Source organism: Liolophura sinensis, chromosome 9 (genome assembly GCF_032854445.1).
Source record: "Liolophura sinensis isolate JHLJ2023 chromosome 9, CUHK_Ljap_v2, whole genome shotgun sequence".
Classification (NCBI taxonomy): Eukaryota; Metazoa; Mollusca; class Polyplacophora; order Chitonida; family Chitonidae; genus Liolophura; species Liolophura sinensis.
The window spans coordinates 5,654,492-5,682,224 of record NC_088303.1 but is presented as its reverse complement, the minus strand read 5'-3'; the positions used below and the strand labels follow the sequence as shown (position 1 = coordinate 5,682,224).

General features: G+C 39.2%; 2 protein-coding genes across 2 annotated transcripts in view; one reads left to right on the top strand and one right to left on the bottom strand.

The window, feature by feature from the left end:
* Nucleotides 1-700: 700 nt before the first annotated feature.
* On the bottom strand, nt 701-3,583 carry LOC135475051 (uncharacterized protein SCO4629-like). The gene is made up of 3 exons (XM_064754792.1): nt 3,479-3,583; nt 2,000-2,123; nt 701-1,173 (listed from the first exon to the last, which is right to left on the bottom strand). Exons 1-3 carry the CDS (start codon nt 3,581-3,583, stop codon nt 701-703), a joined length of 702 nt encoding a protein of 233 aa, XP_064610862.1.
* A 176-nt stretch (nt 3,584-3,759) lies between these two features.
* The window catches only part of LOC135475050 (kinesin-like protein KIF15), a 36,143-nt gene continuing 12,169 nt past the window's right edge, over nt 3,760-27,733 (top strand). The window contains exons 1-28 of the mRNA XM_064754791.1: nt 3,760-3,846; nt 5,515-5,548; nt 5,942-6,125; nt 7,695-7,771; nt 8,709-8,746; nt 9,368-9,468; nt 9,915-10,094; nt 10,314-10,415; nt 11,286-11,393; nt 11,835-11,960; nt 12,707-12,765; nt 13,233-13,296; nt 13,606-13,746; nt 14,475-14,574; nt 15,245-15,360; nt 15,670-15,831; nt 16,347-16,551; nt 17,001-17,125; nt 17,628-17,807; nt 20,432-20,626; nt 21,092-21,199; nt 21,675-21,780; nt 22,716-22,846; nt 23,068-23,145; nt 23,792-23,908; nt 24,520-24,600; nt 25,231-25,401; nt 27,307-27,534. Coding sequence (XP_064610861.1) covers nt 3,834-3,846; nt 5,515-5,548; nt 5,942-6,125; nt 7,695-7,771; nt 8,709-8,746; nt 9,368-9,468; nt 9,915-10,094; nt 10,314-10,415; nt 11,286-11,393; nt 11,835-11,960; nt 12,707-12,765; nt 13,233-13,296; nt 13,606-13,746; nt 14,475-14,574; nt 15,245-15,360; nt 15,670-15,831; nt 16,347-16,551; nt 17,001-17,125; nt 17,628-17,807; nt 20,432-20,626; nt 21,092-21,199; nt 21,675-21,780; nt 22,716-22,846; nt 23,068-23,145; nt 23,792-23,908; nt 24,520-24,600; nt 25,231-25,401; nt 27,307-27,534 — 3,330 coding nt within the window. The 5' untranslated portion in view covers nt 3,760-3,833. The remainder of the gene's footprint in view (nt 3,847-5,514; nt 5,549-5,941; nt 6,126-7,694; nt 7,772-8,708; nt 8,747-9,367; nt 9,469-9,914; nt 10,095-10,313; nt 10,416-11,285; nt 11,394-11,834; nt 11,961-12,706; nt 12,766-13,232; nt 13,297-13,605; nt 13,747-14,474; nt 14,575-15,244; nt 15,361-15,669; nt 15,832-16,346; nt 16,552-17,000; nt 17,126-17,627; nt 17,808-20,431; nt 20,627-21,091; nt 21,200-21,674; nt 21,781-22,715; nt 22,847-23,067; nt 23,146-23,791; nt 23,909-24,519; nt 24,601-25,230; nt 25,402-27,306; nt 27,535-27,733) is intronic.

The following is a 27,733-nucleotide window of genomic DNA, read 5'->3' as shown; positions in this document are numbered from 1 at the left end:
TCAAGAGACGGCACAAGCATAAAGTTCATGTATCGGACGACGCTGTATCTTTTCTGTATGAGTAAATAATAAAAACAACACCTAATTTTCCAACGTGAGTTATCCGTTGATGAACAGCATGAATTACTCTTGTCATAGTAAAGGTTTCTCCCTTAAATTTCTTTTAAATAACCATCTAGGCAATCTTAATATATGTGAGCATATTGTCTTGATTTTGTTTTATTCCTAACCCATATTGTACACGAGTCAGTTCGTTTTATTATAAGGATTACACGTGTGCAATTTGATTACTTGAGGTTTAACGTGGCTTTCAGCATTGATATCTGTCATATCACGACGGTATCTCCTTGTAGGTGACCGTACCCAATGTTAACAGCGGTGTTTTTCTCATTGGAACGCCATGCTGAAGACACCTAACACGACACCCAAGCAATCACATCAAAGTGACACCGGGCCGATCATGTAGTCTACTAGGCCATTTCATGCTAATCGCCAAGCGAGGTATAGTGCCAAGATCACCGGCGTTATAAGACTCTGTTCCGTATTAACAGGTGGACATGTTACGATATATACCCTTTCAATATATAGTGCTCATCTGATTCATGATATTCACTTAACACGTGTGAGTTTTAATCGTGGTTACACATGTACAAACTATCACAATATTACACATATATAGGTCCAAACACTCGTCAGTATATCAGCGAATGTATTTATTGTACTGCTCAAAGTTTTTCAGGTAATCGTATGCTTTTCTCACACGGCATGGTATAGTTTGGGGTATTTGGAAATTCTTTGCAGGATATTCTTTAATTTTTTTTAGCGTGATCAGTAATTTGGCGACTGTTTCTTGGAAATCGTCTATATTTTCGTCCGTGTAATGAGGTAACGGTATATTGGGCGAGGAGAAGACCACGTGCGTTTCCGGGATGTCCATGTGGTCGAGAGGCCATTGTTTCATGAACGTTGCGTAGGACCTTCGCTCCATGAACGGCGCCTGTACGATGATCAGGACCCGCGGGATTTCCTCCATTTCTCGCAGCAGCTCATAAGACAACCGAATGTTTTCTCCTGTGTTAGTGGCTTCCTTCTCTAAAATAATCTTCTCTTCGGGCACCCCCATTTTGACAGCGACATCCTTGAAAACCTCTGCTTCGGGTTTATCCCACATTCCTGTAGGTATTAAAAGGAACCATTGGTATATTAATCCAAAAAAATTCGTACAGCAAAAAAGCTGAAATTCACAATATAGCTCTGACATCTTGCAAAAAAGTCGATGTCATTTTACACGTGCATGGCCCGTACCGAGTATCGGGTTACACAACAAACACCAAGACGAAGCTATTTTACCCCAAAAATTGAAGAAAATGCGGCAAACACTGCAAATTTCAAGCTACCATTCTGAAAGCTACAAGTCCTTCGCCATACGGTGAGTTGTGGGTTCAAACCCAGCTGTCAGGAAGTTTCACTATATAAAAACTGACTATATAGTTATATGACACCTGAAATATTGTTGTAAGTACCAAGCAAATCTATTTCCAGTCATGGCATGTACATATTTTAATATTGGTAAAGTCTGTTATTGCAAGGGGAACACTAACATGATGTATATTTCAGACGAAAAGGCAATAAACACTGTTCAGGAAAATCGTTCAATAATTTTTTTTTCTTCAGATTATGTTCAGCAGAGTAAAATACTTTTACAACATACGATTTAAGGGTGGTCTGTTGGGTCATAGAAATCTGTATCAGTCTCAGTGTATTTAGTTGCTAAAACCTCATGTTACGTCACCGGTTACAATATGGTCAGAAATGGCCACTGTAGAATCCAATGCTTCAAACACATTTTCCTGGGTTAAAAAAAAAAAAACACACACACACACACGCCAACAAGGAAATCGGTCTATTTTCATGGACAGCTAGTGCTTAACGGTCGTTCATCTTGTCGATATGTCATCTTACAATGTTTTCTTTCCCTTCAGTACATTATGGCACATACCGTGGGTCCAAGCTCCCACCTTGCCGGAAAACATGAGCTTATCGCCCATGCCGGACAGGTACAGCTCAGCCGCGTGCTCGGCTGTTCGTAAGTCCTGATTACCCAAGCCAAGAATGAGGTCAGCCTAAAATTGAATGTACCAGGAAAAACTAATTAAATTAAGGAAAGATCAAATATAAAATTGAAGATAATTATAAGAATGCAATATTTTTATTTTAGAACTACTCATTAAGATTAGTGTTAGCATTTTGGTTTACACACACACACACACACACACACACACACACACACACAAATTAATCTGTTAATTTTAACCGGAAATTTGTTGTCTGATTGGTAGTAGAATGTATTGTCATTATAACACAATATCATATCATATTCATCGTAATACCCTGTTAGTCTAAATGAAACTTTGTGTTGATTTAACAAAATATATAGTCTGTGTATTTAACAGAACATTTTGATGAAATAGTAGAATACATTATAGCATCACCCAGACAATGGACTTTCTGTAAAAATTAAGATTTATGTGTTGAGTGTAACTGGTAGCACAAAATGCTAATTGTACAGCTGACACAAAAAGACAAGGTAGTGTACCGGTATCGATAAAGCCAAGCGTAGATCGAACTTGCGACCGGGAGCAATTGAGTTTTGAGAGCAGTTTCGAGCATACGATTGAACTCAGCTCAGAGGCTGATTCAGCAGAAGCTCGGAGCTGAACATACTCCTACTGGCCTGAGACTCGCAGCACCTAGTTGTACCCAGTTTGGCTAATCTACACGTGCTTGCGTCCACTTGGTCACAGTTGCTCCCAAAGAGACAACTTGTCGACATAAGCGTTACGCGTAGGTCAACATTATCGAGTTGGGTCCAAATGGTTCGGACGCCATCTACGTCTGGTTTATATAACAGTTTTTTCTTTATTCTTTAGCGATGTCCCCAGCATAAAGATAACGGCAGATGTCCACGGTGTTCTTGTTCCTACACAAAACACGTTGCTAAAGAATAAACACGACATTGTTATCTTTATAACATTGTCAATCGAATATTTCCAATTTAAATGCCAGTAAAACAAGTCATACGTGTACACACATAGTACATATGCCACAGCCTGAAAATTCCAAACCAGATGTAAATAATCTTTGCGTTATTTATTCTTTTATTTTGTGCTTTTGATTTTTATTTATTTATTTCATCGATGTTTTACCTCATAATCAAGAATATTTCACTTATTCGATGGCCGTAAAGTTTATGACCGTATGAAACCTGAGTTCCCGGGGTAGGGCCTTAACCATGCGCCGTCCTTTGCAAAGTAGAATCGAAAACAAAAACGATATATAGGCAACTTCAAACAACATGGGCTGTTTTAGACAGGGCTGTTGCAAGCTCGTGTAAATTTGACTAGTGCTGGGGTGATGTGATTTGTTGTACGGGTACTTGAACATCAGCATGCAACTACCAAATTTAAAGTACCGGTACCTTTTTTAGCGCGTGCCCCATACTCATATAATCCCATATGACTTTAGCACAGTCGTAATCCTTCTCACAAGGATGCACCTTTGGCTTAACACATGAGCAAAACATTATTTCAGCGCATGAGGTAGCCAACCGTGGTTCCAAAGAGACAAACCCGAATTTCCGGGGGGACCCCGCCCGGCATCCCCAAGGGAGTCCTGTCTGTCATCACGACGGGAATCCCCATTGTGACGTTTTATGTTGACATCTCGCAGAATATCGCAGAATCACGCCCGCGCCAATTTTGAAGAAGTCTCCATTACTTACCTTTCCAGGACGAAGCACCCGTGTCAGTGGAGCACATTGTGCCGTCTGCCAAATGTCTAACACGGGTAAATAACTCAATGGTTTCTTGAAATCGCCAAATCAGATCTGTGGTGGGGAAGTATTTTGTATTTCATAGTTTAGCCGCGATGACTTTCACGTGTCTTAGACTCCGATGAAACAACAACAACACGTTACTATCACTTCATCCAAATGCCTTTTCCCCATTTATTTTCGTTTTTATCATTTACCACGGATTTTTTGTGTGTTCTTCCTTATCTTACAGACTACAAACTACGCATAGGAGCTCTCATATATTGGTACTCCAATTTGATCTCGCAATACATACTACATATTGATTTATTTATTGGATATCATTGTTGCTTAACAGATAATCCTATTTATAAATAAATTATTCATATTCAGGTGAAAAGTAAGAATTTCCTTCATTGTTAAAAGTCTTCTTTTTCACTCAAGGGGATGCTGTGATGTTGAGAAGAAACATTTTGTTTCATGACGTTCCAGTTTGAGCTCAGCGGGATGACGTCATAAATAACACATCTTCTGGCAATTGTTAATGTTCTTCATCACGCGACAACGAGACACAATGTCGTACAACACGTCATGTTCATGATCATGCTATGTTCACGTCTATGTAGTCCACATACTGTTGTACAGTTGAAAATCATTGCTTAACCTGTTCGGAAACACAAAATCATGATAGCTCAGTTGGTTAGCGCACCAGCGCAGGGTAATGACCCAGGAGTCTCTCACCAATGCGGTCGCAGTGATTTCAAGTCCAGCTCATGCTGGCTTCCTCTCCAGCCATACATGGGAAGGTCTTTCAGCAACCTGCGGATGGTCGTGGGTTTCCCCCAGGCTCTGCCCAGTTTCCACCCACCATAATGCTGACCGCCGTCGTATAAGTGAAATATTCTTGAGTACGGCGTAAAACACCAATCAAATCAAATAAATAAATAAAATCATGATATTGTAAATAAGTAAATATTAAATAGAATATTGCAGAACAATGGTTAAATATCATAAATACTATACTCGTTGAAGGTGGAAATGATAACCCATTCGAAGAATCGCATCTCGTGGGTTGTCATTTCCACCTCTCACTCCAAAGATATTTATAGTATATATGCTCTACAGAATAAGCCCAATCTACATTTCAGGACAGCCCAATTCTACAACCTTAGTACTTCATGCAGGTTTAGGAGAGACAATGTGTTTTGGGGGGGGGAGTAGTCTGTTGCAAACTAACTCAGATAAAAGGCGAGACTTTACAGTTGGTAGATCAAATATACATCTAGCATAGTCTGTTGAATCGGCTGATATCTCGCCTAATCCTGTGTGGACCCTTTAGACTCCTGAAATGCCGACTGAACTTATACAACTGTATTTTATATTTATAACTTGAGCCTTATCTCCATTTTGGATGAAAACAACCTACATGTACCTCCCAACAACAACAGCATGCACCCAAACAATCATAAATATGGTACTGGGGTAAAGCATTTTAAGCCAAATTACAGTCTAGACATCCACCCAAGTCAGCCTTTCCTTCCATCATGGTATAGCGTCGCTATTTCAAGCTAATGTTTTAAAACTGTCAAGTATGAGATGTATTGCTGTCAGCTCACCCATAAAGTCAAAATGAAATTGGTCTTGCCTAGTACAGTATCTTCATATATTTTTTTAAAACTGATGCTTGTTGGTTGTTTTTACAGATGGCTCAACCACCAGTGAACCTGCACCTAAAGGGTAAGACATAGGAAAATGCTTAAACCAAGTTGTTTAAGTAACCAATTAATTGGTCTTTTCAAGTAAAAATTTTATGATATGAACCATAATTAGTATGAATTTTTTTAAATGATGTGAAGTGGAGCCTATACTCCAGCATAATAAAGTAAATTTAATAATTCTCAAATGTGAAATAAATATTACAACCATCTAGCTTGAAATCTAAAAGGGGCAGAGTGCAGAGGTATATTCCTCCAAAATGGGGGATGCAATTTCTACTGCCAATCTATTAGTGTGGGCCAAACAAAAAAGTGGCAGAGTGCAGCACCCTTATATAAAAGCCTAGCAACAGGTTAGAATATCACAGAACGCCATTATTGATTCTTTTCAACCATCATCTGTTTATCTCCACAGAGATGGAGATGCCATCAAGGTGTTTGTTCGCGTGCGCCCCCCAGCTGAAGCGGACATGGGCGTGGATGTGGAACGGAACTGGTGCCTTAGTGTGGACGAGAACAGGAATGCGGTCATCATGAAAGCTAAACCGGAGGCTAAAATCTTCCTGTTTGACAATGTGGCAGATATCAGTGTAACGCAGGTAGAATATCTATTTATCCTTTTACATCTATGCATAACTCATTTTGGCAGTGCCATTTCTCTGTGTCCAGGGGTTAAACGGGTGTTGTTTATAGATCAGACAGCTTGTACAAGGTGGCTGAGTATCATCTGAAGGCATTTGACTTGGCTGCTTCAAAAGCACTTGTATGTGAACCATGGTCTGGCTTAGGTGTAGCCCTGCGTCAGGAGATTGATTAGGGCCTACTTCATGTTATGAGCATGAAATGGCCATGGCAGTGTAATGCATACTTTGTTTGTTTGCCTTGGTAGCTTAGTTTTTCATACGCTTAATTTAGCAGCAGACCTTTAGATTACAAATTGGCTACGACGATTAATGCTGTGCCCAATGTAAAACAACGTCCACGAAAACAACGTCCACAAGAGCAACCAAAGATACATTAACACTAAAGACAGTACAATTTGATAAAGAAAGCTGATGATGTTCTAGATGAGGTATTGAAAATCACCATGAAACAATGACTGACTGAAATAGTCATGTGATAACCCTGATACAAGTAATGTGTTTATGGCTGTCAAGTTTCCTGTGTCCTCTGATAGTGACATCAGGCAGTTCCCACAGCAAAGCAAGTGAGAACTAACGTGTGTAAGTGAGTGGGCGACAACAGAGAAGTGATAAAAAAAAGAAACTGGAAGAAGAATACCCACTTGATAAGAACAACTGCTTCCTGAGAGTCCTACAGTGCTTGCATTGGATCCAGAAAAATGGAACCATTTTATTTCATATTAATCAGAGAAAATAGTCTGTAGAGCATGAAACTTCACTCACCAAATAAAAATTTCAGTATCCAATTTTATATGAGATTGTACTTCACATACATCAGTTTAACTTTATACACGTACCATATTTAACTCGTCAGTCACTTTGTAGGGGAAATGTTATCTTGGCAGGAGGCACTTTGAATGACTGTGTGCGGCGTAAATATACTTTCATACTTTTCGTTATGTGAAATATGCATTAGTTATTAAAGTAAAAGAAAGCTAAAATATGAAGTGAGGCTCTTCATATAGGCAACTGAAAACTATGTGTAAAAATACTTTCATTTATTTTTCAGATTTTCTGCTGAGTGTTAAAAGGCATTCAAATATTTGAAAGCTGTGGTTGGCTTTATGAGTCATGCTGACAGAACATCTAGGAACTCTGACGTCGCATCGCCTATTTTTCCTGTTGTTCACCAACAGGAAGGAATTTTTGGGAACGTTATTTCAGCAATTTTTCACTGATGGATAAAAAGAGTTATTCTAAGAGTCAGTGTCATGACTGGGTTGAAAAAAGTTTCTGTGACGTCAGAGTGTCTAACCTCTGATAGAATGGTCCATAAAGCCCACCTTAGAATGCAAACGTTTGAGTGCCTAACTCTTCTCACAAAAATCTAAAAAAAAATAAAGGAAAATACATTTATATATAGTTCTAAGTGGTCTATTTGGGGATGCCTACTTTGATTTTTATAGTTTTTTTTAACCTTTAATGAATTTGCTGTGAACTAAAATGGCATGTGCAGAAGATAATGCTTTGTTTTCTACCCTACAGGAAGCAGTGTTTTGTACAGTGGGCAAGAAAATTATTGAAAGTTGTGTGGAAGGTTACAATGGAACTATCTTTGCCTAGTAAGTTCATGCACCTGATATTGTACACTCTAACAGATACAGGCATGTTTGGGTGGGTTTGACTCCGTCCCTGGGAATATTTGAGATTCTTTGCCTCCCATCTTCCTTGGCCTCGGTCTTCGTTTGACTGCCGACCGGCCCGGATAGCACAGTTGGTAGAGCGTCCGCTTCGGGACCGGTAGATCCAGGATCAATCCTTGATCGAGTCACACCTAAGACTTTAAAAGAGGAAGTTGTAACTTCCTCGCTTGGCGTTCGGCATGAAGGGGATAGTGCAACGACTGGTTGACCCATATCAGTATAATGGCTTGGGCGGGGCGGCTTACTTGCCTTCGGTAAGTCGTCTCAGTGATGCAGCACTAAATAAAAGAGCGGTGGAAATCCGTCCTGCAACAAGGAGGCACATTACACGTGCATGCACCCTAATGATTCCTTCGTCGTCATATGACTGAAAAATTGTTGAGTACGACGTTAAACCCCAAGCACTCACTCACTCACTCGTTTGACTGCCATTAAGTGTTCTAACATGAAGTATCTGTCAGTGTGGCACACACTTTAATCTTGATCCGCAGGTGTGTATATTTGTATTACACATGAGAAGGCTTATCGGTTACTTTGCTGATAGTTGGTGGTTTAACTTGTGGTACTCCAGTTTTCTCCGCTCATAAAACCTACTTGTAAAAAATTGAAAAATCAATATTTTTGAGTACGTTATCTGTGTTAATAACTACCCAGCATTGTTGATCACTCATCAGAATAAGTCTAACATTGTGGGAAAATCACCATGCTGTCATTTGTCACATAGAGTACATCTAATCTACATGTTAGTGAAATTTGCAGATGATGTTTCATTTCATGCCCATGTCATTTCTTTGCCTGCATCTTACTGAGTATATTTCTGTCCTTTGTTAATATCTGACACTTGCTCTATTCACAGTGGCCAAACAGGCTCTGGCAAAACCTTCACAATGTTGGGTAAGTTATGCGTTTGTAAATGTATTCTACACAGTGTCTGAAATGTAAACAAGATACTTATGAACAGTGCTCAGTACTAGGATTTCTCAGTTGCTGGACAAGCAAACCCATGCGGGTAATCTAGAAAGCACTTTAAACCTCAGCAGTAACACAAAATTTAGGGAATTTCATACATTTAATATGAATCTTTGTGACAACAAAACGACTGGACACCATAACTCAAGAATAGTTTTGAGAAGAAAAGTTTGAAAAATATACATAAAAATAGGAGGCGTGAGCTTAATGCTGGACTACTGTGAAGGTGTACACTGTTGTATGATAGTAATAAATGACCATATGGTACATGTTTGCCTATGTGTAACTGGTTCACACACGTGTACTGATACGTGTTCCAGAGTACTGTCTGACTTACTAAAACTATCAACTCAACATATATTCCCTGACATCTAAGGACTGTCCCTATTTACCATTCTTGTCTAGTTGTTAGATGTGCTTTTCTCATGGAGAATAATACTTTTTGAATTTAGGTTTTCTAGAAATAAAGACTTTAATGAAAACTCATTTAAATCTTACAGTTGTTTTATTCACTAATTTACAGTGTTGTTCTGTTCTGTTATTCAGGTCCATCAGATGATGTGGATAATTTCCATCACGAGTTAAGGGGTATCATACCAAGAAGTTTTGAATTTCTGTTTAACCTGATTAATAGGGAAATTGAAATGGTAAGAAGCAATCCTTTAAATATATTCTTAAATATCTTATTCATTTTAATATCTGTTGTGTTTTTTGCCAGCTGTGAAAAATTTCTCATGTTGCTGATGTAGACATCTTGATGTGGAAGATCGTAAATGGTAGTGTGCAGACAAAAATATGTTCAAAAAAAAAAAAGAACACCCTTCACTTTTTGTTTACAACTGATGAAAGGTTAAAAGCAAAGTGTTAAGAGAAAATTGGTGGTATACAGTAGGTACTGCTATGTGTGCGAAATATAGTTAATTTTAACAAACACTTCAAAATAGGTTTAGTGTTCTACAATTTAAATTGATGACAGCTTATGTTTTAATAATTCATTCTTTTATTATATCAAACAAACATATCAGCCAGTTTTAGCTGTACAGCACTATGAACCAGCTAATTTTCTGACTTACATTTCTGGGATTTATTGCAGCATGGAGAGAAAAAAGAATTCCTGTGCAAGTGCTCCTTTCTGGAGATCTACAATGAACAGATATTTGACCTGCTGGACACAACATCACCTTGTCTGCATCTGAGGGAAAGCATCAAGAAGGGAGTGTATGTGAGTGGACTGACAGAGCAGGTGGTCACCTCAGCACTGGAGGCCTATCAGGTAAAAACCTTGTGTGTTCTGGCCTGTCAGGTGAGAATATTGTGTGGTCTGGCTCATCAGGTATGACTCGCATGTTCTGGCCTCAGACAACTGTCTGATGTGCGTTATCTGGATAGCTTGAATTTAGTTTAACAGTAAAGACTTATAAATTAATCATTCAGATTATGTTCACAATCCAGGAGTTGCTGTTTCTAAATTTTACCTGTTTGTCGCTTGCAGGTTTTACGGTCGGGCTGGCTAAACCGCCGCGTGGCCTCTACATCCATGAACAGAGAGAGCTCCAGGAGTCATGCTGTGTTCACACTGCAGATAGAATCTAAGGTAAAATTCTTGTAACAGACTTCACGGGCAATACTTACTTGTACTGCAGTATACATCATTGTAAATGAACTTTATAGATGGCTGGAGCTTTATATCGAATCATTTGACTTGCTTTATAATGGCTTTATACGACCATAATGTGAACAAGTGGTCCTGAAGATCTGATTTTGAAGTCACCTTTGTCATAATCCCTTGTGGCTGCTCACAGATGATGTGTCTCAGCTATGAGGAGGCCTCTGTAACACCATATAGTTAGTCAGTGTAGTGTGCACAAGTCACTGGGATATGGAGTTATTTGTGCCTATAGAGCCGTGTCTATATCAGATGTAAGTTGAATATTGCGGTGTACATGTAGAGAGCAGATTAACAGATCTGCATGTTTGTTCCCTTGTATTTTGTGCCAGGCGTCTGATATTTCATTGTGTTGAATGTCATAAGGAGAGTTGCTTATACCTTTTCAGGTTTTATCCTTTCAGTGGTTTTCTATTGAACTAATTCTTCATATGTAACATAAAGATATTGTGAGGAAATGGTTTGAATCGAGCATTGAATTTGATTTCTGGCATGCCTGACTTGGCTTCAAAATATGCAAACACCTAGGATTTGAAAAGTTTTTGTATGTACATCAGGATGACATGTTTCCATCTAGGGCCAAAACTGGTCATATCTTTTAATAGCCAAATCCAAAGATCATTGGCTCTAACCAGTGTGGTGCAATGCTCCAGTTTGCTATCCCATAGGTTTAGGTAAACAGATTGATAAATAAATCAACTGGTGATAGGGATGCTGGAAGGGTGATACCAGGTGAATGTTAGTAATTAACTCAGTAGCCTCTGTAAGGGTTGTAACATCTGCTGAATGTATTTCCAGGAGAAGAAGGGTGCCTTACAGAATGTCCGCTATTCTCACTTGAACCTTGTTGATCTGGCTGGCAGCGAGAGACAGAAAGATACCAATACTGTGGGAATAAGACTTAAGGTTTGGTATCTGTTATACTTAGTAACTGCTTTTGTGTTCATGGTTTGTCAGCGACACATACATGTATTTGTACGTGACATTGTCTGTGTTATAATACCACAATAGTATTTCTAAGACAAGTGATGAAATATTGATATACAGTATGAAGCTGTGAGAAAGTGTGCTTTCTTGAGTACTAGTATGTAATATATCTTGCAGAATTACTATGGGGAAGATTGTATTGTACTAATATATTGGGCCATCATTGAGAAATTCTTTGTTGAGGCTAAGCTGGCTCTGTAACAAAAATAGAAAAACAGAAATGATCAAAATGCTGTTGAAAGCTTTAAAGTAGGAGTTAGGCCCAGCAAACATAGTTTTAATGATGACCTTGGCTGCTGGTGTGGTTTTCAGTACTTTTTTCACTGCAGTATAAATATATTGTTTGTGTGTGTGTTACAGGAGGCAGGCAGCATTAACCGGTCTTTGTCCACTCTGGGCAATGTCATCATGGCCCTCGTCACTTCCACCAGTAATAAGAGTAAACACGTGCCCTACAGAGAGTCCAAGCTCACCTTCCTTCTCAGGGTTTGTCAACCTCTAATAATGGAGCAACATTTTGGATCTCTATTCGCAAGTCTATACTAGTCAAAAGCATCCAGATTTTCTTCCTTGAGTTCAGTGAAAGTTATCATAACATTTTGCTCCCTGTTTTTAGAACTTGTCTTGAAGTTGACTCTATTTTAGTGTAATTGAACAATTATTCTGGTGAAATTACAGCTGAATGTTACTGTAAGCCCCAAGAAGAGGTTACTGGTTAAATACCATGGAGGTCACAAGTGCATAAGAAGTTTTCTTGAACATGAATTGTTCCTCATGCATTGTTTTCTTCCTAGCCAACCAGTGGCAGGCTAATCACATGACTGAATGGGCTTGGGTTGAGGTATAAGTCAGGATTTTATCATTTGGTTGCTAATTACTTGGACATTTCGGTTTCGTCCACCCACAAAGCTGCTTTGACATGGGAAAACTTCTTGGGTACGCTGTTAAATGTCAGATATTGGAAACTGATAGACACAGTGAACTGGGAAATATTTTCTGCAAAAATTTTGGTTCATGTACAGTAGTTTCAGTCATTAGGAGATAAACATTTTTAGTGTTTATCTGGATTTCTATATGTGTGTGTCTTTTTTTTTTTTTGACTAAATCATGTTCCTGGAATGTCCTGGAAAATTCACCAAGCTAAATTCATCAAATTGTCTGCTTTCATCTCTGCTCATACCTGTGTACGTCTATTTCTGTATATGCATTTTTTTATTTTTTCCATCTTTCAGGATTCCTTAGGGGGAAATGCTAAAACTCAGCTAATAGCCTGTGCCCACCCCTCTTCTAAGTAAGTCGCATGTGTATAAGGGTATGTCTAACCGACTGTAAATGGAGCTGAAATACCATGGTTTGCTGGCAGAAATCTGCGTTGTACATGTTCTGTGGTCTGGTGGTCACATGATAAACTTAATTGCGATCAATACTCCAGACTGCTCTCCTCGAGAATGACTCTTCTCCAAATCAGTAAATGTGACTTTGGTGGAAAATTTGTTCACTGTACAGCATGTCCAACTTAATTAAACATTTGAAATTGTTCCCTCCTTCGACCTCTGAGATGTTTTTCTAAATCATTGCAACTTTTAGATCTGGGAAGATTCTTCACACTATCTACTAAAATGCCTCCATCTCCCCTCCCTCAACCCCTTACCTCCACTAATTAGACCTCCACTAATTAGAATCATAAATAGTGATGTAGAACACGGTTTCCAGGTCACAAGCCTGTTAAATTTGGTGTCCTGTTTTTCTTTTCTGCAGGTGCTTTGGCGAAACATTGTCTACATTGCAGTTTGCCAAGAGGGCAAAGATGATTAAAAATAAGGTAATGCTACTTAATGCCTGTGCAAAAAGTTAAAAAGAAAAATAGTAAATTTGCGTCATGTATAGACATAAAAACTAATCACTTATTATTCACATGTTTCTTATTCATAACCTTCTGATGTACGTGTTTTTTGTGATACTGTTTCTTTAGGGGTTTTTATTGGTATTTACATTTAACTAGCTGTAAATGCAAAAGTACCATTAATAATTGAACAAAATTCTACCTCATTGTAATGCATTATACTGTTAAAACCTTACCTCTGAGACATCTTATTTCATGACTTTTGTTTTATACTTTTATCATTATTAGGCTGTGGTAAATGAAGATAGTCAGGGTAGTGTGAGTCACCTACAGGCTGAGGTGAGGCGTCTGAAGGAGTTACTGGCTCAGTGTCACAGTGGAGCAGTCCCTACTAACCCCTCAGGTAAGTCTTCTCACACACTGAGGACAGTCAGGGTAGTGTGAGTCACCTACAGGCTGAGGTGAGGCGTCTGAAGGAGTTACTGGCTCAGTGTCACAGTGGAGCCGTCCCTACTAGCCCCTCAGGTAAGTCTTATCACACACTGAGGACAGTCAGGGTAGTGTGAGTCAACTACAGGCTGAGGTGAGGCGTCTGAAGGAGTTACTGGCTCAGTGTCACAGTGGAGCCGTCCCTATTAACCCCTCAGGTAAGTTTTCTCACACACTGAGGACAGTCATGGTAGTGTGAGTCACCTACAGGCTGAGGTGAGGCGTCTGAAGGAGTTACTGGCTCAGTGTCACAGTGGAGCTGTCCCTACTAACCCCTCAGGTAAGTCTTCTCACAAACTGAGGACAGTCAGGGTAGTGTGTGTCACCTACAGGCTGAGGTGAGGCGTCTGAAGGAGTTACTGGCTCAGTGTCACAGTGGAGCCGTCCCTACTAACCCCTCAGGTAAGTCTTCTCACACACTGAGGACAGTCAGGGTAGTGTGAGTCACCTACAGGCTGAGGTGAGGCGTCTGAAGGAGTTACTGGCTCAGTGTCACAGTGGAGCCTTCCCTACTAACCCCTCAGGTAAGTCTTCTCACACACTGAGGACAGTCATGGTAGTGTGAGTCACCTACAGGCTGAGGTGAGGCGTCTGAAGGAGTTACTGGCTCAGTGTCACAGTGGAGCCGTCCCTACTAACCCCTCAGGTAAGTCTTTTCACACACTGAGGACAGTCAGGGTAGTGTGAGTCACCTACAGGCTGAGGTGAGGCGTCTGAAGGAGTTACTGGCTCAGTGTCACAGTGGAGCCATCCCTACTAACCCCTCAGGTAAGTCTTATCACACACTGAGGACAGTCAGGGTTATGTGAGTCAATTACAGGCTGAGGTGAGGCATCTGAAGGAGTTACTGGCTCAGTGTTACAGTGGAGCCGTCCCTACTAACCCCTCAGGTAAGTCTTATCACACACTGAGGACAGTCATGGTAGTGTGAGTCAACTACAGGCTGAGGTGAGGCATCTGAAGGAGTTACTGGCGCAGTGTTACAGTGGAGCCGTCCCTACCATCCCCTCAGGTAAGTCTTATCACACACTGAGGACAGTCAGGGTAGTGTGAGTCAACTACAGGCTGAGGTGAGGCGTCTGAAGGAGTTACTGGCTCAGTGTTACAGTGGAGCCATCCCTACTAACCCCTCAGGTAAGTCTTCTCACACACTGAGGACAGTCAGGGTAGTGTGAGTCAACTACAGGCTGAGGTAAGGCAGTCAAATTATGGTCTGTGTCTGCTCAAATTCAAGCTGAATGTATGCATTTTACTCCCAGAAAACATCAAATGTGAGATGGTAGGCCTTGTTGTATTTTGTGATCATTTTTTTCTTGGATGAAACTTCTTTTCATTCTGTCTTATTACTTCATTCCTAGATGTGTGTCAAATTTGCATCAGTCTTCTTTTCAATTTTGTCACATTAACACTTACAGGTGAATGTTAACTGACATTTCAGACATTTACACTGCCAAACCAGAGCCAAACGCCCAATCAGCTGAGCTGAATTTGACGTGGAAACGAAACTTCATCCATGCTATGTATTTCCGAGAAAAAACTGAGCAAGAAAAAATGGTATGTAGGAAAGAAATGGTGTCATTGAGAAAAAATTCTTAGTTTACTGTTTTTATTCTTAGTTTGTTTACTGTTTTTATATCCATTGTTTCATTTTCCTTTGTTTTCCATACCATAATGAAGGTATTGTACTAACAGTGTATTCTTGAGTAAAATACCAAACAGAGAAATAAATACCAGCTGCAAATGTTTTCGATGTTTTAAAATACAGGTATGCATTTATCGGTAGTTCTGTTCATGTTCATGTTTGCCTGTGATCATGTTTTTTTGAAGCAAATATCACATATGAACTTGTTTTCATTCTGGCAGGAAATTCGGGAACAACTGGCTAAGCTTGATGATCTGTGCAAGAAGAAGGAGAAGTTTCTTCAGTCTACCAAGATGATTGTCAAGTTCAGAGAAAGTTTTATAGCAAAACTGGAAAAAGCAGCCAAATCAGGCTCAGCAGGGGACATAACCAATGATAGAACAGTGAGTATGGAAGCCTGGAGAGATGTGAAAATGGCATGATATCTTTGTCATGTCTGTTCTATCCTGTCAGACACATATACATGTTATAAATATTAGTTTTAAGCTATTGATTTCTAATTCAGCTTTGAAAAATTGATGAAAGCAGTTAAGTTACATGTACCAGTCAGAACACACGTAGCAATAGTTCAGCTCAGTTTATTGGCTAGAGACAAAAAAGCTCAAATTTAGCTGCCATTGAAAGTAAAAAAAATGTTCACTTTGGTGTCAAACCTCATGAAATTCTGTTCTGTCTGTCAATGGTGAAGAATCGTTTAACGTATTCTTGGATGTGTATCCCCATGGGGGTCATCACCAAACTGTATTGGTCATTGTCCTGAAACCAACCATGCACAAAATTCCATCAAGATCCCTCCGTGATTTTGTCTGTAAAGTTGCTCACAGACAGACAAAGGCTGACAAAGAACACAACCTCCAGTGCAGAGGTAGAAATCCATTCTGGTGACATTATATTTCAGGCAGATTTGCTTGAAGAAGTGAAGATTTTACGTGATCAGCTGGAGCACAACCCGGAGTTGAAGCAATATGCTATGGAGAACCAGAGACTAAAGGCAGAATTGAGGAAGCTGAGGGGTCAGGAGGGTACCTGTCAGCAGGTGGACCCTCAGCGGGCTGAGGAACTGGAGAAAGTGTTCAGGGAACTGCTGGCTGTTCACAGGGGAGGTAAGCCACATGTCACACCTGTATAGCATGGAGCTGTCTTTCTTTAACATCCTGAAACAGTAAATGAAAGGACATTTGGGACGTAAAGTCAGCTGTTGATCAGGAACCCAGGGTTATGTGTAAAATTTTTGGCAGTATTTGACTTTTATTTGACAGCATTACAAGGATTTCAGATAACAAAAATTCCAAAGTGTATAAGGGCTGTTTAAAAAGAAATCTATTTCAGGTTAGAAAACCATGAAAAGTTGATGGAAAAGGTTGTACAGAACACTGGAACCCTTTATGAAAGATGATTAATTGTAATTAGTCAGGACTTTGTGAGGATCTAGATATATTTACCAGAGCTAAATGGTAGCTTTACGACTTTATGTGAGCTCAGCCTCATTCAGCACGTCTAATAGTGCACAGAAATACTGTGGAGATTTTCCACAATGTATTTGCTGCTGTAGGTGATGGCGATAAGGACGCTCCCTTGATACTCAGTACCCCTCAGAGTGGGGAGAACAATGTGTCCCTGGCCACAGTGGAGAGGTACAAGTCTCAGGTGGAGAAGCTACAGGACGAAATCACAAACGTAAGATCATGTGAAACACTTGAGATAAGTTAGATGTTTTGTTTTACTGTATTCCTTTCTTAGTTTGGGAGTGGGTTATGGCCATGTGGTTGAGATGGTTGTATTGCAATCATTAGGATACACAAAGTGTGGGTTCAGTGCTGCCCTTTGGCAGAGAATTTGTGGATTGCCACGCTTTTGTGGCCATTTTTCACATTCACTGAATTGTGAGCCGATTGTTGAATACCACTGGTATGGTGTATATATCAGTACATCACAAGGTGCATCACAACCTGGCACTTCGGTTTCCATCAGCCATAAGTCTCACCGCCTTCATATAAGTGAAATATGCTTGAGTAGAGCATTAATAAAATAAATAAATGAATTGTGGATTGATTTTGACAGCATTTTCTTAATTGGAGAAGATGACTTACAGGAATGTGTTAGTGGCAGTATTCTTCGCTACAAAACAGTGAGTAATTTTCCAGTTTCTGATGTATGACTTATAAATCCATGTTCCCAGCTGAAGGAAAAACTGCAGACACAGGAAAATGCTTCCCAGCAGGCTCTGGTGAAAGCTGCAGCAGAATTGACATCTTACAAGAAAGCGGTGTCTGAGCTCGAGAAAGTCATGCAGGCCAGACGACTCCAGAACAAGATAGACAGAGAGAGTATGAGTGATATTCATGTACAGACAATAAAGGTAAGATTTTCCAGAACAAGATTGATAAGGAAAGCCTTTGTGACATTCATGTACAAACATAAAGGTAAGATTTTCCAGAACAAGATTGATAAGGAAAGCCTTTGTGACATTCATGTACAAACATAAAGGTAAGATTCTCCAGAACAAGATTGATAAGGAAAGCCTTTGTGACATTCATGTACAAACATAAAGGTAAGATTCTCCAGAACAAGATTGATAAGGAAAGCCGTTGTAACATTCATGTACAAACATAAAGGTAAGATTCTCCAGAACAAGATTGATAAGGAAAGCCTTTGTGACATTCATGTACAAACATAAAGGTAAGATTCTCCAGAACAAGATTGATAAGGAAAGCCGTTGTGACATTCATGTACAAACATAAAGGTAAGATTCTCCAGAACAAGATTGATAAGGAAAGCCTTTGTGACATTCATGTACAAACATAAAGGTAAGATTTTCCAGAACAAGATTGATAAGGAAAGCCGTTGTGACATTCATGTACAAACATAAAGGTAAGATTCTCCAGAACAAGATTGATAAGGAAAGCCTTTGTGACATTCATGTACAAACATAAAGGTAAGATTCTCCAGAACAAGATTGATAAGGAAAGCCGTTGTGACATTCATGTACAGACATAAAGGTAAGATTCTCCAGAACAAGATTGATAAGGAAAGCCTTTGTGACATTCATGTACAGACAATAAAGGTAAGATTTTCCAGAACAAGATTGATAAGGAAAGCCGTTGTGACATTCATGTACAAACATAAAGGTAAGATTCTCCAGAACAAGATTGATAAGAAAAGCCGTTGTGACATTCATGTACAAACATAAAGGTAAGATTCTCCAGAACAAGATTGATAAGGAAAGCCTTTGTGACATTCATGTACAAACATAAAGGTAAGATTCTCCAGAACAAGATTGATAAGGAAAGCCGTTGTGACATTCATGTACAAACATAAAGGTAAGATTCTCCAGAACAAGATTGATAAGGAAAGCCTTTGTGACATTCATGTACAAACATAAAGGTAAGATTTTCCAGAACAAGATTGATAAGGAAAGCCGTTGTGACATTCATGTACAAACATAAAGGTAAGATTCTCCAGAACAAGATTGATAAGGAAAGCCTTTGTGACATTCATGTACAAACATAAAGGTAAGATTCTCCAGAACAAGATTGATAAGGAAAGCCTTTGTGACATTCATGTACAAACATAAAGGTAAGATTCTCCAGAACAAGATTGATAAGGAAAGCCTTTGTGACATTCATGTACAAACATAAAGGTAAGATTCTCCAGAACAAGATTGATAAGGAAAGCCTTTGTGACATTCATGTACAAACATAAAGGTAAGATTCTCCAGAACAAGATTGATAAGGAAAGCCTTTGTGACATTCATGTACAAACATAAAGGTAAGATTCTCCAGAACAAGATTGATAAGGAAAGCCGTTGTGACATTCATGTACAAACATAAAGGTAAGATTCTCCAGAACAAGATTGATAAGGAAAGCCTTTGTGACATTCATGTACAAACATAAAGGTAAGATTCTCCAGAACAAGATTGATAAGGAAAGCCGTTGTGACATTCATGTACAAACATAAAGGTAAGATTCTCCAGAACAAGACTGATGTGAAAAGCCTTTGTGACATTCATGTACAAACATAAAGGTAAGATTCTCCAGAACAAGATTGATAAGGAAAGCCTTTGTGACATTCATGTACAAACATAAAGGTAAGATTCTCCAGAACAAGATTGATAAGGAAAGCCTTTGTGACATTCATGTACAGACAATAAAGGTAAGATTTTCCAGAACAAGATTGATAAGGAAAGCCGTTGTGACATTCATGTACAAACATAAAGGTAAGATTCTCCAGAACAAGATTGATAAGGAAAGCCGTTGTGACATTCATGTACAAACATAAAGGTAAGATTCTCCAGAACAAGATTGATAAGGAAAGCCTTTGTGACATTCATGTACAAACATAAAGGTAAGATTCTCCAGAACAAGATTGATAAGGAAAGCCTTTGTGACATTCATGTACAGACAATAAAGGTAAGATTTTCCAGAACAAGATTGATAAGGAAAGCCGTTGTGACATTCATGTACAAACATAAAGGTAAGATTCTCCAGAACAAGATTGATAAGGAAAGCCTTTGTAACATTCATGTACAAACATAAAGGTAAGATTCTCCAGAACAAGATTGATAAGGAAAGCCTTTGTGACATTCATGTACAAACATAAAGGTAAGATTCTCCAGAACAAGATTGATAAGGAAAGCCTTTGTGACATTCATGTACAAACATAAAGGTAAGATTCTCCAGAACAAGATTGATAAGGAAAGCCTTTGTGACATTCATGTACAAACATAAAGGTAAGATTCTCCAGAACAAGATTGATAAGGAAAGCCTTTGTGACATTCATGTACAAACATAAAGGTAAGATTCTCCAGAACAAGATTGATAAGGAAAGCCGTTGTAACATTCATGTACAAACATAAAGGTAAGATTCTCCAGAACAAGACTGTTAAGGAAAACCTTTGTGATACTCATAAAAAAAAATAAAGGTTGAATGATCCAGAACAATGTACAAGTGTATATGTACTAATTGTGTCTGTGTGGTTGTAGACAATCACCACGCCCACAAAGACTTGTTACAGCTTGAGGAATCGCAATGTCCTTGCCAAGTTGTCACGGGAAAGCCCTGGATTTAATGGCTCTTTCATCCTGGACCCTGGGGAGGATATTCTACCAGAGAGTCAGCCGGCTGAGATGGCGGAACAGATGGCCAGTGCTCTCACTGATGAGATCAAATCTCTACAGGTCAGTCTGCTCAGAAATACAAGTACACATGGTCGTTCTGTGTTGTCATATGAGAGGACATGCTGCCAGAGAGATGGCTGAACAAATGGCCATTGCTCTCACTGATGAGATTAAATCTACAGGTCAGTCTGCTCAGAAATATGAGTACATATGGTCGTTCTGTGTTGTCATGTGAAAGGACATGCTGCCAAAGAGATGGCTGAACAAATGGCCAGTGCTCTCACTGATGAGATTAAATCTACAGGTCAGTCTGCTCAGAAATACAAATACATATGGTCGTTCTGTGTTGTCATGTGAAAGGACATACTGCCAAAGAGATGGCTGAACAGATGGCCAGCGATCTCACTGATGAGGTGAAATCTCTTCAGGTCAGTCTGATCTATACAAGTAAACATGCTGTCAGGCTGCATTAACTTGTTTTTGAACTAAATTTTTTTTTGGTTTTTTTTTTTTATTTCCCCACAGGACAACAACAACAGTCTTGTACAGCGTGTGGAGGAACATGAAGGAGAAATGATCAAACTCCAGCAGACCCTGAGTAAACTGGAGAATGAAAACGAGCAGCTGAATGAGGTATTTCACCTGTTCATGGAAAAGATGATGACTTCAGAGGCTTTTCTTTTCGTTTTGTGTCAAGAATTGAGGTCTTGAGTCAGAAGGGCCCATTGTAAGCATTTGTGCTCATTTCATACACCCCTATGGAGAAAGTGGTTTGACCCATATTGTCCCTGAGCAAGTAACATTGGTCAAATATAAGCCAGTTGCATGACTCAACTGCATGTCCCACAAATTTATACATAAGGATAAACAAACTCACGTGGTCTGTGCCTGCTGGTATAAACCATGAAGTTTGTAAGTAATATTGATTGGGATCAGAATTAAAAGATGCACATTTGCACTGTTTCTGGGTAAAATAGTATAGCCTAAATGACACAAACGATAAAAGTTTCATAGATGGAGAGACAGCTGTCAATACAAGTGTTGTGGCCAGTTATTAGCAGCATATAAATGTTTATTTATTTCTGTCTGTTTTTTTTTTTTGCTTAAGATTCTGTCAACGGAGCGAAGTGAATGGGCAAGAAAAGAAGAAGAGCTGGTAAACCGATCAGAGACTATTGCAGAAGAGCTGAAGAAAGCCAACGAACTGGCCAGAAGTAGGTTACTCTTTTAACTCTCCAAAGAAGTCACCTTATCATATTCACCAGTATGTCCAGATTCATACACATTTTGCTGACAGCTTGTGGAGGTAACTCTCCTTGATGCCAAAATTAGCACATTAGAATATCACCATGTTGGCCTTGCCTTACCTATTTTTGGTGATAATAAGGAGCCAAAAGCGCCCTTAAACGTTATGGTATCCTTAGATGATGTTCTTTGACAGTCATTCTGCACTCAGCACTAAGAAGATTGATTGTGGAAACATGACTGGTTGGCCTAGTGTCAGTATAATATGACAGGATGAGGTGTCATGTCTTGTGTCTTCGGCATGATACTTCAGTGGCGGCAGCACTATGGCAACATGGGTTTGTCCTGCCGCAAGAAAACACAGTATATGTATACATATTCCCATCAGTTGGATATGCAGAGATATGTTAAAGAAAAGTGTAGCCTAATTTACAAATTTATAATTTGTAAATGACGTAAATATGTTAATATTGTTTTCATGTGTGCATGCAAAACACTTTTTTTGTGATTTTTATCTTATAAAGGCCTGCAACTAAATATGAACAGGCTGTAGCAAGTGTGTATGTCTTTGTCTGTATGAGGTAATACTGTGATAATCTAAGGAAGTAGGCAGTAAAATCAACTTTCGCAGACTTGTGGTGGACAAGTACATGACTTTACTTGAGTGTAAATCCCTATTTATGGCTTCTTCCTATCAGTTATATGTCATTAACATTTTAACATCATTAAAGTCTAAGTGACATACACATTCATGTAAATACAAATTTACCTGAAACCAGGTCTTCCAGATGATGGATAACAGTTCTGAATTGCTCAGCTATACAGTGTACTTTTGTTTTATGGCTTTAAAATACCCTTAGAGAAGTTGAGATGTTCTGTAAGCTGTGGAATTCTTGTGTTTCAGTTTCCAAGGAAGAGTCTGTAGATCTGGGTGTGATGTTGCGCTCTGTAGACAAAGAGCTGGCCGAGCTGAAGTCCAAGAGTAAAGAAAACATTGAGTCCAGAGACAAAGACATGTCCGTTTTGGAAACAAAAGTAAGATTAGCGAAATGTAATGAGATGCCAAGTTTGTTCTTGTATGTAGATGGGATTCCTGTATGTGGGAATTTTGGCACATTATTCTTACAGTCATACATTTTTCAACACCTTTTCATGTATCCTTTAAAGATGGCTATTAAAGATGGCATGGTATAGCCTGCATATGAGTTACCTGTATAGGTCAAGTGACTGATGGCGATGTGTTTGTGGATTAACAGGTACTTCAGGTGGAGATGGAGTTATCCAAACTTCAACAGGAGAATGTCAAACTGACAGAAGAGAAGACAATGTTACAGGTATGTCTGTTAACAAACAGTACATTTGTCCATTCTGTATAGGGCCCAGATGGATTCTTAATTCCTATCAGATTAACAAAGCATGGATTTGTACATGTTACTGAAACTGAAACCCATGAATTTGAAAGGTCCTTCCTCAAGCTTCCTCCCATGTTATGTTTTACCATGCAAATAATCTATGGTGATACCCAAAATAGGAGTTGTTCTCAGCTATATATATGTACAGTATCATTATAATGAAATGAATCTGAATGTTTTTCGGTGAAATCTAGCCAGGCCTTCCCATCTGAGGAAAAAAAAGAAAGAAATTGAAAAAAAGAAAATAATACACAGGAAGGAATAGAAAATTGTCACAAAGTGACACGGCATTCCTTTTCGGTGCAATTTATGGTGAAATTGATGCTTACATGTATGAGGTGAGCTAAAATTTAGTCAAAAGGAGAACATGTTTAGAGGTAAATAAATGTCAGAAAATATTTCTTTTGGTGCTGAAACTTACACTTTTCAACAAGGATATCATCCTACTTTCCAGAGAAACATCAAAAAATCTTTCTAAGATTAATAAAACTGTCAGAATCTGCAATATCCATTTTAAAGGTGGTATGACTGTGCCTTCTACATGCTACCCATATTGGCTGTATTGTAGGAAGCGTTTGATAATGCCCAGACCACAATCAGTTTCCACGAGAGTGAGATCCAGGACTTGGAAGGTCTGCTTCACAGTGAGAGGAAGGAGTTGAAAACTGTACAGACGGAACTGGAGGTATTTTGTCACAGGTTAACACCAGTGACTGCAATAAACATGGCTGAATGTGTAAACTGCCTCACTTTATAAGTTAAGTACAGCTGAGTTGTTAAGGTACTTGTCTTTCACTCGGCTGTTACACACAAGATGTGGATTCACTCCTATTCTTGGACAAATAATTTTAATGTTTACCCTGGTCGGGGGGTGGTGGGTGTTGGAGGGGATGATGGTGAGAAAAAGTTGAGAGTGTTCTCGTGTGTGGCCATGCATGAAGATTGCTGAAGATAACGTTTCTTTCACCAATATGACAAATGCCCCAAATTGGAGAGTTTCCCAGTAACTCGCCAAAAGTCTGCATCTATGCAACTAGCCAACATAGTGTAGGTGAAAGGCTCTTAAGCATGGTGTTAAACAAGAATTAAATGAATATAAAAACTGGGTGGCTACATGAGCCATCAGCCAATGAGATCACATTTGCAAATCAACTCCAGTAGTTTGGCTTTGTATGGTGCTAGAGTAAATGTATTAGTTTTGCATCATGCTCTTTTTTTGTTTTCTTGCACCATAAGTCAAAAAAGGGAAAATTTTCTTGACTAAGATATAAAATATAATATTTTCTCATTTTTCAGTCAACATATGGGAAGCTTGTTGTGGAGAAGGAAAAAGTGACACAGCTTCAGAGTCAGATGCAAAATGATGGAAAAGAGCAGGTGAGCTGAAATGTGACATTCTTGGTTATAATTTGACGCGTTTATAGATCTGTACCATTGGAATGTCAGTCTTCAGCTTCCTTGTCAACAGCGTCTACTTTTGTCCTGTGCAAACTGTCATTAGTGGGTTGCACATGACTGATTTAGTGAAAGCAAAAACGAAGACAGAATCTGTATATGATGTACATAGGACAGGGCAGAAAAACGAAGTACCAGGCACAAAAATAGTAGTATCCCCGACTTGGATCTATCATCTTTGAACTTGTTTTGTTTGTCTCTTGTGAAGAAAACATGCCAGTTTTTTATGTTTCATCAGAAACTTAATTGTAAAAAAATGACATAGAAACATGAGCATTAGAATTGTGCTATGTGAAGGGGTTTAAGCAAATGCAATCCCATCTAGGGTGAAAAATTGCTATATTTTATATAGTAATTTTGCGAAGCTTTGTGTACCAGATACATAAACAACCTTGTTGTGTGGCTTCTTGCAACATTATTAGTTCAAGTCAAGTTGCTAAAAACAGTGTTAGAATCCAACTAAAACACTGATGATTGTCCATTATGTATCTTGTCACCAACCATCTTCTAATGCTAGTAGCCTCTCAGACAAGCTTATTGTACTATTTGCAGGAGGCTGTCGCTTTGAGGTTGATGGAAGATATATCCAGTCTCCAGGCACAGAAGTCTAATATACAGAACATGTTTGATGCTCAGTCACAGTCTTTGTCACTGCTCAGCAAGGAGCTGGAAAGTACACGAGTCACAATTTCCACTCAGGAGAAACAACTCCTAGACAATGCGGTAAGTCACAGTCTTCACTGATGAGTCTCTGAGAACTGGAAAATACATAAGGCATGATTTACATTCAGGAGAAACAACTCCTAGACAACATGGTAAGTCACAATCTTCACTGATGAGACTCTGGGAACTGGAAATACATAAGGCATGATTTACACTCAGGAGAAACAACTCCTAGACAACATGGTAAGTCACAATCTTCACTGATGAGACTCTGGGAACTGGAAAATACATAAGGCATGATTTACACTCAGGAGAAACAACTCCTAGACAACATGGTAAGTCACAATCTTCACTGATGAGACTCTGGGAACTGGAAAATACATAAGGCATGATTTACACTCAGGAGAAACAACTCCTAGACAACGTGGTAAGTTACAATCTTCACTGATGAGACTCTGGGAACTGGAAAATACATAAGGCATGATTTACACTCAGGAGAAACAACTCCTAGACAACATGGTAAGTCACAATCTTCACTGATGAGACTCTGGGAACTGGAAAATACATAAGGCATGATTTACACTCAGGAGAAACAACTCCTAGACAACATGGTAAGTCACAATCTTCACTGATGAGACTCTGGGAACTGGAAAATACATAAGGCATGATTTACACTCAGGAGAAACAACTCCTAGACAACGTGGTAAGTCACAATCTTCACTGATGAGACTCTGGGAACTGGAAAATACATAAGGCATGATTTACACTCAGGAGAAACAACTCCTAGACAACGTGGTAAGTTACAATCTTCACTGATGAGACTCTGGGAACTGGAAAATACATAAGGCATGATTTACACTCAGGAGAAACAACTCCTAGACAATGTGGTAAGTCACAATCTTCACTGATAAGTATCCAGGGACTAGAAAATGCATGAGCCATGATTTACACTCAGGAGAAACAACTCCTAGCAATGCGGTAAGTCACAATCTTCACTGATAAGTAACCAGGAACTGGAAAATGCATGAGCCATGATTTGCACTCAGGAGAAACAACTCCTAGACAATGTGGTAAGTCACAATCTTCACTGATAAGTATCTAGGAACTGGAGAATGCATGAGCCATGATTTGCACTCAGGAGAAACAACTCCTAGACAATGTGGTAAGTCACAATCTTCACTGGTAAGTAACCAGGAACTGGAGAATGCATGAGCCATGATTTGCACTCAGGAGAAACAACTCCTAGACAATGCGGTAAGTCACAGTCTTCACTGATAAGTATCCAGGAACTGGAAAATGCATGAGCCATGATATACACTCAGGAAAAGCAATTAAGCACACAAACTACTTGTGAAGTTCAAGCTTATCACTGTGTACAATATTGTATTGCTTTCAATAGAGGACACTGTATAACTTCTATGCACAACCAAAACAGTGATATAAAGGATTCTGGACTCTGCCTTCCCACTGGCTAATAGACCACAGATCTAATTACACGTATATTTATTTATTTGATTGGTGTGTTACGCTGTACTCAAGAATGTTTCACTTATATGACAACAGCCAGCATTGTGGTAGGAGAATACTGGGTAGAGCCAGAGGGGGAACCCACGACCATCTGTAGGTTGCTGCAGGCTTTCCCATGTACGGTCGGAGAGGAAGCCAGCATGAGTTGGGCTTGAACTCACAGCGAGTGCCTTGTTGGGACGCTCCTGGGCCACTGTGCTGTCATGCTAACCCCAAGACCATGGAGACTCCCAATTACATGTATAGGCTCACAGTATGCCGACAGATGTTTTTCTGTCTTTGAAGCCTTGTAGTTTCTTGACAACACATCACAGAAAATTAGGATGCTTTGGGCATTTGTGTTTAATTTCCAGTATAACTGATTTAAGAGTTTTCTTTTAAATACGGAAAATTAGTATTCTGATAAAGGTGTATTTTTTGTGATTTCTCATGTTGTAGGAGGCCATGAGAGGAATGATGGGTAAGATACAGGAGCTGAAGGACAACTGGAATATTGACAAAGAAGTGATTATGTCATTGGAAGCTGAGGTGGAGAGTAAAGGTCACGAGGTCATGACATTACAGCAGTTGTCTGATGACCAGAAGGTCAAGATTGACAACCTCAGAGTTCAGCTCAATGAGCTGGCAGAGCAGAAGGAACAGAAAGTCAGTGCTCATAATGTAGAGGTACATGTCGGTTTGATTTACACGTAGCTCTGTCTAAGTGAATCTGTTTTTAACATTGGATTTGTTTCTTGAATCTCAGGTTACAGATTGTTTGAACACTAATTTCCAGCACTGGGACTTGTTTCACCTCAAGGTTTGCTTGTGGGTTTTTGTCGCTGTTTTGTTGATTTACTTTTCTCAAGGAGTTTTCATTGAGAAT